Source organism: Trachemys scripta, chromosome 6 (genome assembly GCF_013100865.1).
Source record: "Trachemys scripta elegans isolate TJP31775 chromosome 6, CAS_Tse_1.0, whole genome shotgun sequence".
Taxonomy (NCBI): domain Eukaryota; kingdom Metazoa; phylum Chordata; order Testudines; family Emydidae; genus Trachemys; species Trachemys scripta.
The window spans coordinates 23549604-23561911 of NC_048303.1; the positions used below are offsets into that span (position 1 = coordinate 23549604).

Here is a 12308-nt window from a genome sequence, read left to right on the forward strand (position 1 = left end):
ACCATTGATCTCCAACTACAAACACAACAGAAGACCTTTTTGAAAAATAAACATAGTTCTGTATGTGCACACTGATTTCATATATTGACCAGCCTCAAATAGAAGTCCAGATTAATAATTTATCATAAATCAAAAAAATAGTGTATTAAACAAACTATACTAAATTATTCGAGAAACGGCAATTATAAATAATTTACTTAATTTCTTTCAGTTTATAACTGCTATGGTAATACAAATAAATTATTGATAATAGTAATAAATAGAAGATGCTATTAGTTAATGTAACAGCATCCCTTAAATATGAAATCTAAGTAACAAAAATAAAAAGTAAAACACCCCAATCCAGGGATTGGAGTTAAGGGTGTGTTATGATGAAATATGAATGTCTTTATATTGGATATAATATGTTGATTATGTAGGCAATGTAATAATTATGATGTCCTTAATTCACTTCTTTGGTTAAGTGCTTGCATGTTGTGAAGGATGCAACCGCTGCTGGTCACTTGGCAACCACAACTATGTTTTGAAAGGAAGTTTTTCAGTTTTGGCATGCACACAGAAAAATATAACAAAACATGAATAGGCATAGATCATTTTAATTCTATTTAAAGGTTGTTTTTTTTACACTATTGGCAATATTTGTTATAGAAATGAGAGAGAAAGCATGAGAGAATTAATAAACTGAAGAAACCTAAAGAACTTCAATCCTTTCTGCGTATGTGCACCAGACAAATCTCATACTGCATCTCTGTGAGTATCCCCTCATCCTCTCTGGTTTCTGAGTGCTGGCTGAGGTCTAATACCTATATTTAAGGAGGAAGCACAGTCTAATGGATTGGGATTTGGGGCAAAATCAGTACTTGGTCCTGCTAGTGAAGGCAGGGGGCTGGACTCGATGACCTTTCAAGGTCCCTTCCAGATCTAGGAGATGGGATATCTCCATTAATTAATTAATTAATAATTACATCATTTAGAAAAGGTAAATTGCTATGTACTATGATTAACAAATACAGACAATTTTATGAATTAGCATGGCACAGATATTATCTGTATTACTGTATCATCTAGAAGCCCTAGTCATGGATAGAGGACCCCATTATGTATAGATACTTGTGACAAAAAGGGAGAAAGACCATAAGACCATAAGAATGGCCATAGTGGGTCAGGCCAATGGTCCATCTATTTCAGTATCTTGTCTTCCAACAATGGCTGGTACCAGATACTTCAGAACAGAATAGGGCAATTACTCAATGATCCGTCCCCTGTTCTCCAGTCTCAACTTCTGGCAAGTCTGAGGTTTAGGGACACTCAGAGCATGGGGTTGCATACCTGACCATCTAGGCTAACAGCCACTGATGGACCCATCCTCTGTGAACTTATCTAATTCTTTTTTGAACCCAATTAAGTTTTGGGTGCACAACATCCCTTGGCAATGAGTTGCACAGGTTGACAGTGAGTTGTGTGAAGTATTTCCTTATGTTTGTTTAAAGCTGCTGCCTATTAAATTTCATTGGGTGACCCCTGGTTCTTGTGTTATGTGAAGGAATAAATAACACTTTTGTTATTCACTTTCTTCACACTATTCATGGTTTTATAGACCAGCATCATATCCCCTCTTAGTCGTCTCTTTTCCAAGGTTAACAGTCTCCAATTTTTTAATCTTTCTGCATATGGAAACTGTTCCATGCCCCTAATCATTTTTGTTGCCCTTCTCTGTACCTTTTCCAATTCTAAAAGGTAATTTTTGAGATGGGGCCATCAGAACTACATGCAGTATTCAAGGTGTGGGCACACCAGGGATTTACATAGTAGCACTGTGATACTTTCTATCTCATTGTCTATCCCTTTCCTAATTGTGCCTAACATTATTAGCTTTTTTGACTGTCTCTGCACATTGAGCAAATGTTTTCAGAGAACTATCCATAATGACTCCAAGATCTTTCTTGAGTGGTAACAGCTAATTTAGACCCCATAATCTTGTACGTATAGTTGATATTATGTTTTCCATTGTGCATTACTTTGCATTTATCAAAACTGAATTTCATCTGCCATTTTGTTGCCCAGTCACCTAGTTTTGTGAGTTCCCTTTGCAACTCTTTGTAGTCAGCTTTGGACTTAACTGTCTAGAATAATTTTGTATTGTCTTCAAATTTTGCCACCTCACTGTTGACCCCTTTTTCTGGATTATTTATGAATACATTGAACAGAACTGGAACCATTACATATCCGTTGGGTACACTGATATTTACTTCTCTCTACTGTGAAAACTGACCATTTATTCCCTATCTTTTAACCAGTTACTGATCTATGAGAGGGCCTTCCCTCTTATCTCATGACTCCTTACTTTGCTTAATAGCCTTTGATGTGGGACCTTGTTAAAGGCTTTCTGAAAGTCCAAGTACATTATATTGACTGGATCACGCTTGTCCACATGCCTGCTTACACCCTCGAAGAATTCTAATAGATGGGTGAGGCATGATTTCCCTTTGCAAAAGCGGTGTTGACTCTTCCCTAACATACTGTGTTTATCTACGTGTCTATCATTCTGTTCTTTACTATAGTTTCAACCAATTTGCCTGGTACTGAAGTTAAGCTAACGGGCTTGTAATTGCCAGGGTCACCTCTGGAGCCCCCCCCCCCCCCCTTTTTTTTTTTTTTTAAGACCAGAGTACAGACAACCGTCTAGCTTTTATTTTATTCCAGTGTTTCTGAGTGTAAGAAATAGGACTGAGAAAACATAAGTCAAAATCTTGTGTAGTTGCTTAATTCTTCATAGAGGAGAAAGCGCTTAAAAACTGCTTTAATTAGTTTAATTTATTGAAATGTCATGGGAAAATGTGACCTGTGGTTTTCTATACCTCTGACAGCTAGATGCTACTGTCCTTAATAATTTGATATTCATTTTACAGACAAAAGTTATGTTTGTGAATTGCTTTAAGGAGTCAGTTTGAATACTAAATCTTACAATATCCAATTGGAACTCATCCTAAACAGGATATACATTTGTACTCTGTGATGAGTGATGTCACCCATCAAATTCAAAGCAGAAAGACTAGCAAGTGTTGCTATGTCTACATTTGGGTTTTCATGTTGGGCACATGCTTCGTCCCCAAAGGAACCATACCGAAATGCCCACCCCAATTTCCCCATAGAAATAAATGCAGAAATGGTGGTACTGACAAAATATTATAATCTTGTCAGAAATGAAGAGCAAAATGTGAACAGTTGACGTCACCCAGACTACATTGTTCTTTGTACAGTTCTTATCTCTGAGTACAGTTTATTCACACAAGCCAATTCTGCATTTTTATTCAGGCTCTTAACTGGAACAGCTGTGAGAGATTAGCATTTGGATGCACCACCTTTTGCTACTCATCGTTCAAGAGTATTTCCCTTACCATGGAACTTCCTCTGGAGCTCTTGTTGCACTTGCTGAGAACTTCCACCATCAGGCCGCATGAACCCTAGTAACCTCTGCTGCAGGTTAGCGGGGGTGCTAAAACTGCAATTCCAAAATAAATTAAGAAGCTATTAGTACAAACCCTGAACATTTATTTTAAAAAGAAACTAAAAACTAAGTTTGAGAATTTGAGTAGATATGTTTTATTAGAGAGGAAATGAACACTTTAAGGCAAAATGAACAGCACTGTTGTATCTATATGGAATAATTTTTGAAGGGTAGCACTTCTAGGCCCTTTGTAAACGAAGCATATTCAATCCTACCTTGGGTTTCCAAGAGCTCCTACTGTTGCAAACTGTGAATTTCGGTCCAGAAATTCCTGTAAGCCTTTTAGTTCTTGTAACACGGATTCTAGCATGTGCGATGGAACACTGCTTTCAATCTGCAAAAGAAGGAGGGGGCTTCTTTACATTTCAAATCTCTGAACCTTTTAAATTTTCAGCTGAGAGATATGAAACGGTCATTAAAGAATAAAAACCACCAAGATAATATTATCAAAAGGACAACATATTGAAGGTGCTATGTATTAAGACTATGATTTTGGCATGGAGGTCATGGTGTTCACAGAAATCATGAATCTGAATGAAATTTGTAAGGAGCCCATCCTACATTCACTGTGCAGCGACAGCTCCTGTTGCATGGTGCTGGGCCTGGCTCCATATGTGCCAGAGACGGGGCGGGGAGGACCAGTATCTCCCTCCTGCTCTTCTTTTTAAATAGGGGCCTCACCACCTTTTCAAACCTCTCTGGAAAGGAGTGCACCACAGCCTGGCTAGCTGGCACCAGCTCCCACTCTGCATCGGGCAGCATGCTGGCCGTGTCCTGTTCTGTGTCGCATGCTGGCAGCTGGGTCTTCACATGCCAGAACTGCAGCGGCAGCTCCTCTTGGCGCTGGGGACTGGGTGAGTCTGGGATGGATCCATCACCTGAGGACCTTGGTCTCACCAGCAGGGAGGATAAGAAGTGAGGATGGGAGGGGGGAACCAGGTGGTGGAGGAAGGGACTCCAGGATGGTCATGCTAGACTTTTGCAGACCTTCCAGCACCCATACCTGGCTCCCCACTCAGCGATTGCAACGTGGAGCACATGGTCACCGTCCATTCAGGTCTGATGCATATGCCCCTCCGTAGATGGAGATAAGGGGAGGACATGCCAACCCGAGTGCCACTTCAACCATGTATGCCAGGCTGCAAAGCCTGGAATAGGGTAAGCTTGCTTTTAAAAGCCCATGTGCACGCTGATGTAGCAAAACGATCTTTCCGTGATTTTTCTTCCCCTTCTCCTTCCCCCTTCCCACAACTTTGCCATGAAATTTACAAAAATTTCCATGCCAAAATCATAGCCTTAACTATTATGTTCCACCTGAAGACCACAGCCCAAACCTAGATTTGGCTGAATAAGAAGATGAGGCTGACATTAGCTTAGAAGTTTATCCACTCAGAAATCCTCCACACGTTTTGCCCCATGGGCTCAGTAGAAGCTCAGGACTAGAATATCAGATTATGCAGATTTTTGTTTATTAGAACATGCAAATGTTCTAATAAACAATCATATTATATATAATTTTCTTTGCATTTTTAAAGAGAATATTACTGCCAGCTGACAGCACTGGGAAATGAAATTCTCTCTTGTTGGAAAAATAAAAGCAAAGGCAGCTTGCAAAGGTCTGTATGGACATGCAGAGCTCTTCTGTTAACTCAGTCTGTCACAAGCTAGGACGCTGCACAAAGGTTTAGAGCAATTTCTGCTCAGCCATTCTTCTGGGGCTGTCAGCAAAGGAAACAGGATGTACTAAAATACAGTTTGGGTTTTCTTTTGAAATAATGTGTATTAGGAGACTAAGACCAATGTATTTCACACAAATCGCCAAACATACCAGCTAGTAATTTTTAGGCACCAATTTGGGTAAAACTTAAAGCTAGTAACTTAGACATGAAAGATTTTACATCCCATTCCCAGTCCTCCTATAAAGAACAATTAAATACAACCAATAAATATTTATTGTTTCTGCTAAAATGCCATGAGTATCACAATGCAGCGTCACTGATAAGAGAGGAGATGTAAAAGTGCTAGAGAGAAATAAATAAAGTCTTTAAGAAAGATTTTAAAAGACCAAATAATCTTCCACTTACTGCAACAACTTCTCGGTTACCACTCTTGAAAACTTTCTCAACAACTATACTGCCATCCCAAATATTTCTGAAATACAAGACAATAGTATGTTAAACGCCAAATAAATTAACAAAAATGCCATTGGCCTTGAAAAATTGTTTCTTTTCTAAACCATTTCTTAATACAAATTGCCAATGTTTATGAATTAAAAAACCCTTCCCTTCCCTGAATCCAACCCAAAGAGTCAACCTGTAAAAATCACGGTCTTTATTCATAAAAAACATGAGCGTAAGCACTGTACCTTTCAGAATGAGGTAGGTAGAAATTACAATTAAAGAAACAAAACCTCTTTATGTGCTTTAACAACACTAGGTTTGATTTCCTCAAATTATTCTGCACATAAGCTAATAGTAGTCGCTGAAGATAAGAGAGTAGGTAGGCAAATATCATATATGCCAGAGGTTCTCAATTGGAGGTCCGCAGAACCCCGCGGCTGAAACCGGGTGCCCTGAGCCCCAGCGCTGAAGCCGGGAGCGGCGCGGGGCTGAAGCTGGCGGTTGCCCCACCCCAGCCGAGAGCAGCACGGGGCTGAAGCCAGCGGCCCCCCGCAAGGCCCTGAAGCCAGGAGCGACATGGGGCTGAAGCTGGCAAACCTCTCCCCCACCAAGCCAGGAGCAGCGGGGGGCTGAAGCTAGGAGCCCCAGCACTCCCCCACCCCGCTGAAGCTGGGAGCTGCACTGGGAGCACCCCCCACACCCTTTCACAGCGCCTAGCTACTCCCTGCCTGCACCGAGCTACTCCCCTGACCACACACAGTGCCTAGCTACCCCCTGCCTGCACCCTGAGCTACTTCCTGCCCACGCTCAGCCCCTAGCTGTCCCCTGCCTGCACCCTGAGCGGTTGTCAAACTTTTTGAACTGAGTCCCCTCTTTGAGTTATATTTTTGGTTGCATCCCTCCACAGCCCAGACAGGCTGAGTGGCCTACTGAGGGAGTCAGGGGGCGGAGGTGGCGCTCCCTCCCTGGACCCTGCTGTGCAGAGCTGGTTTGAGCCCCACCAGTCCTTGCCCCCGCCCCCCAACGAAAGTAAAACTATGCCTATGCCCTGACCTGGAGCCCCCCATTTCCTCCCCTTCCCAGCCCTGGCATGTTGAGGGGGGCCTCAGCAAGAAAAAGGTTCAGAACCCCTGATATATGCCATAAAACAAATTTTTCTCTTAAAGACAGTACTTTTCGAGTACTGAAGAGAGTTTTGTTCTTAAACAGGCCTCCAACTACCACATGGTTAGAGGGCAAGGTAAAACTTGCCAAAATTCCAATTTTTGCAGTGCTATCTTCTAGCATACTAGAGATCAATAATACCATTATTTATTATTGGTAAGCACTAACAGCTTGCTCAGAATAGGACATGGTTTTTAAAAATCCCTTAACCAGAAGGCTACAATCTAGGGGCTCAGCCCTGTGAGGTGATGAGCATTCTTGTTTCCTACAGACTTGAATAGGAGCTGAAAGCAAATAGCACCTTGCAGGACTGGACCTTAAGAAACGAGTTTGTGGGGGTGTGTGCTTATAGACAGCCCATTGCAGGGCCAGGGCCTAAGCAGATCTGTTGCCCAGCTCATGCACAGAATGCAATATTAGCAGAGCTGTAAAGGGAATGAGATAACAGATACCATATGAACAGGAATGGAAGGAAACAAATGGAGCAGTAAGGGAGAAAGTAGAACAAAACACTGCTGTGGTGTACTCCTTCTTTACCTGCTCTATTATGCGTGATGACATACTTTCTGTGTGATAACCTGGGTACTATTAGGTCTAAGAGAGGGAAAGGAACTAATAGATTGGTCATTTTGCACATATGTTTCAATGGCTAACTACACACTTGTAGCAAGAAGCTAGCATGTAAGACTAATTTACCTAGATTAGTCACAAATATATTCTTTTTCATTATTAAACTACAGTAAATACAGTATCAAAAGCAAATACTACTCTATTAGTGGACAGAAAGACTATGTTATGAACTGAGTGACAAAACATCTTTTACATGAACAACTCACCCTATAATTCGAGAGAAGTATATGCAGATGCCATTGTGTTTTCCGGAAAACACTATCTCTGGGCCCATCATACCACTCATGGATGCGCCAGCCTGAGACACTGAACTGCCTGCAGCAAACATTGGGGTTGACATACTAGGAGGGTGCAAACCTAGGACAGGGTCACATATAGATTAATGCAATTATTTTTGATATAAATAAATCTATTTGAGAAAACAACAAAAAATGAAAAAATAAAATACCTTGTGCTGGTGTTGTCAAAAAGCTTGGATTAGGATAGGGACTGCCAATAGGCATAGGGGAACCTAAGGTAAATGAAAGTAATATATACATTTATTGCATCAAAAACAACAACAAAAACCCATGATATGAAAAGAATGTTAAGATTGCAAAGTCAAGCATTCAGAAGTTAAGAAACACGAGAAATAAGTTTACCGTATGCAACCTAGGTTTGGCCCCTTGTACATATCCATTACCATATCGTCTTTAATTACATGATCACTAACTATTTTTAAACAAGCCCCTTGCCTCATTTGGTGCACAGAATGGTCTAGGCTCACTGAATAGGTAGCTATTTAATATTTCTTTTTATCCTAATCATGCCTCATTTACTGCACACCATCCAAATTCAGCACCAAACACATGGGTTTTCCTATGGTGTTCTCATTGCTAAAAAAATATTGAATTTCTCTTCACAACACTCCTGTGAGGTGAGGTGGTATTATCCTCATTTTATACCTGGGAACTGAGGCCAGAGATTAAAGACAAAATCATCAAACGTGTCAACTATTTTTAGGTGTCCAATTTGCAAAGCCTAGGGCCTGACCTTTTCAGGATACACAAGCCTTAGATAATGCTTTGTACATTCAGATTGGGGCTTTCATTGACCTCAGTTGCAGCTGTGAATTTTCATCACTTCTCCAAACCAGACAACAAGTGCCTCAAGTTGAGTACCCAGAAAATGGGGAACACGCAATGACCACCTGGGAAAATTTTGGTTTACGTTCCTTACCCAGCAACACATAGAACACGTTTGCGGCAGGGGTAGAATTCAATTCTCCAGGGTGACATTCAACTGTCTTAACCATGAAACCATCCTCTCCTGCCACCTCCAAACTTCTGCAATAAATGAGGCAGAGTTCCTACAGACAACAGGCTCCTTTACTACACAACCCTGATTCGTTCCCAAAGCAGGTTCACCCTGTGCACTGAAAGAGACATGATACCACAGAGAAAACAGTAAGTGATCATGTAATTAAAGATTGTGTCATAAGGCATACCCATAAGGGGCCAAATTAAGGTTGTGCAAGCTTTAATTAAGGTGCTTGACTTGCAACCTTAACATTTTTTTAATATTTTTAAAATGGATTTTTCCTAATTGTTTTAAGCAACAAAGAGTGGAGAAGAAAAAAACCCCAATTTCGTCACATGAAACCATATTGCCCCCTCTTGTGTCATCAACAGGGTTGAGACTTTTAGATCCACAGCACAGTTCTCTACCACTTGAGCTATGGAGTAACTCACAGCAGGAGAAAGCTGTTATCTTCTGGGTCAATCTGCCACTAGAGGGGAATGGAGGCACACACTTTGCCAGTGGGTCTGATAGCTGTATGCAAGACAGCAAAGGAATATTGAGAATTGGGAATGGGTCAAGTACAAGTTCTGAAGGGAGTCAATCTGATGGTTACAGGCTGTTATCCCCCATTTCCCCAGCCTCGCCCTGCCCTGACCCCTTCCGCTCCTATCTCCCAGTCACAGCTCTTGTCCCATCCCCTGTGGTTATCCTCTTTGGCTCCTGTCCATTTCCATCTTTTCCTACTCCTGCCCCTTCCTATTCCCCACCTCATCTCCTGCCCATAATCCCCAGCTCTCAGCTCCTCTCCTCTCCTGCACTACAGGTCCAGCCCCACCTGCTAATTCTCAGCTCCTATCATCCCTTGCTCCAGGGATCCTCCTCCACCCTCCATCACCATCTTCCCCCTGCCTGCCTTTTCTCTCACCTGCTGCTTCTAACCTGCCCCCCCACTCTATCACCCCTTCCTGTTACTCATCTCTCTGCATTTGTCACGTTGCCTCCTCCTCCTCTGCACAGCCTAGAGCAGGGGTGGGCAAACTACGCCCCGTTGGCCGGATCCAGCCCTTTAGCTCCTGCTGGGGAGCGGGGTCGGGGGCCACTCCACGCAGCTCGCGGCATCAGTGGCATGTCCCCCCTCTGGATGCTATGCGTAGGGGCAGCCAGGGACTCCGCTCCGCACGCTGCCCCCACCCTAAGTGCTGCCCCCACAGCTCCCATTGGTTGGGAACCATGGCCAATGGAAGTTGCAGGGGCAGCACCTACGGATGGGGCAGCGCCCAGCAGAGCTGCATGGCTGCGCCTCCGCATAGGAGCCGGAGGGGGGACATGCCGCTGCTTCTGGGAGCCGCTTGAGGTAAGCGCCACCCGGAGCCTGCACCCCAACCCCCTGCCCCAGTCCTGATCCCCCACCTGTCCTCCGAACCCCTCGGTCCCAACCCAGAGCACCCTCTTACACCCCAAACAACTCATCCCCAGTCTCACCCCACAGCCCGCATGGCAAGCTGGAGCCCTCATCCACCTGCCCCTCTTCCCCCCACCCCCCACCCCAGCCTGGAGTTCCCTCCCGCACTCTGAACTCCTCATTTCTGGCCCCACCCTGGAGCCCACACCCCCAGCCAGAACCCTCACACACCCCAAACCCAATTTTGCTTGAAGTGGATTTCATTGTTTACAGTTTGGTTCAATCGATCTCAGCACCCCCACGATAAAAATTGTTCCAGCACCTCTGCTCCTAACTTGGATCTGAATAATACAGAGAGCCCTTCACTCTAATAAGCATTAAATTAAAAGATCAAAGGGGGTTAGGGCAGGCCAGGTAACAGAACTATTTCTCTTGTGGCACTAAAGACTGAACAAGAACTGTGTGTTGTGGCAGGAACCTGGGAAGGGGAAAACAGCTACAAAAATCCTAACAGTTAACTTATTTTACTTCTCATTTCTTCCATCACCCACATATGGGTAGACCTGCAATGCCTGTGGAGGTATGAGAATGACACAAGTAAGAAGATACTCTGCAATATAGTGTTGATAAATTGCTTTCTGGCTGCCAAGGTGATTTTTGGCACTATGACAGGAGGTCTGTATTTCCTTTATATAATGACAGCATCTTTAGAACATCTGGACATGTTTTAGAATTACATCAGTGAACCCCTAAATCAAAAATAATTCAAAAGAAAAGTAATGGAAAAACCCAACCCTGATAATCAGCAGGTTTATTCCTTGGAATTGAGGCAGTGAAGGAAAATATTTCATATAAATAAGAAAGGGTAAAGGTACAAGAAGTTGTGAAAATGCAACAAAATTCAGACAAAAAAAAAAAAAATCAATGAAACATTTGCTACTCACTAGCAGGAACAGGAGAACCCAAAATTGGTCCTAGGTTGCTTGGAGGAGGCAAAGCTGATGGAAATCGCATCTGTGCTTCTCCGCCATACCTAAGGTATGCCAGACAAAGACTAACTTCCTTGCATATCACAAGAAAATGATTTTCAGGCCTTATTTTGTTAAATGTGAGTTAAACAAACAGAAAATAATGCAATTTTTCATTTCTTGAGTTAAAAATACTGACCTAACATTTTCAGAAAAATGTATTTGTGACTGTATGACTGATTTGTGCACTCAAATTTGGAAACAGAATAATTACAAGTTAGATGACCAACAAGTTATTAGCATATTACAGACACAAATTAGATGGTCAATTCCACATGCTTTTTTCTGAACATTTAAGACATTTTTATTTGTTGATTTTTTTGGTGGAGTATGAGTTTTATGCAGAAGTTACAACGTCTAAAAAACAAACACAAAAGTTTCATACTCACTTCTAACTAAGTAGACATTCATGATCAGTTGCATTTAAAATGCATGTTCCACGTTACTTTGTTAAGAGTTTACACTAATTTTAAAACAATACTTATACAGAACTCAAACAGTTCCTGCCCACTGTAAACACAGCAAGAGCATTCCTTTGTGGCTGTAGTGGCATTAGATTTTAAACATAAAATTCAAGGCACAATCTACAAATTAATTGAAGCTTACCTGAAAAATGCTCGGGTAGCCCAGGCAGACACTTCTCTATCACAAGCAGCAGGAGAGCAGGCAAGGATAAGACAAGTGGCACAGGCCTGGTCCTCCTGTAGGAAATCATGATTTCTATCAGAGTGACAACAATTTAGACCATAGCGTTAAAAAGTCTGAAGGAGTTCTATTGACCCCTCACAAAATATTCAAGGCTCTGTTTGCCTCAACAGTGAGGAGACTAAGGGCTGGTTGATGCTACACAGTTAGGTCAGCTTAACTACATCAATCAGGCTGTGAAAAATTTCATGCCCTGTGTGATGTAGTTAAGCTGAATTAGGAAGAATTCTTCTGTCAACCTAGTTACCATTTCTTGGAGAGGGGGATTTACTACAGTGATGGAAGGGCCCCCTCCATCACTGTAGTAAGTGACACTGTAGTGTTTCCAGTGTAGACATAGCCTGAGTCTTGTCATTTAAACAGAAAGGAATAGTCAGTCACAGTAAGAGATCCTGTTGTGGCAGGTGAAGTAATCCATGAAAGCTTTCTATGAATGCTCTTGATTCTTGGCAGGTTAAATAAGCTAGCAG

The 12308-nt window shown here is 42.3% G+C and overlaps 1 protein-coding gene across 1 annotated transcript in view; it reads right to left on the bottom strand.

Annotated features, from left to right (window-relative positions):
• The window catches only part of NUP155 (nucleoporin 155), a 54811-nt gene that overhangs the window by 24127 nt on the left and 18376 nt on the right, over positions 1-12308 (bottom strand). Inside the window, exons 15-21 of the mRNA XM_034773140.1 lie at positions 11740-11834; positions 11050-11138; positions 7871-7933; positions 7629-7779; positions 5593-5659; positions 3724-3842; positions 3399-3502 (exon numbers count right to left, since the gene is read on the bottom strand). Of these exons, the coding sequence (XP_034629031.1) occupies positions 3399-3502; positions 3724-3842; positions 5593-5659; positions 7629-7779; positions 7871-7933; positions 11050-11138; positions 11740-11834 (688 nt within the window). The remainder of the gene's footprint in view (positions 1-3398; positions 3503-3723; positions 3843-5592; positions 5660-7628; positions 7780-7870; positions 7934-11049; positions 11139-11739; positions 11835-12308) is intronic.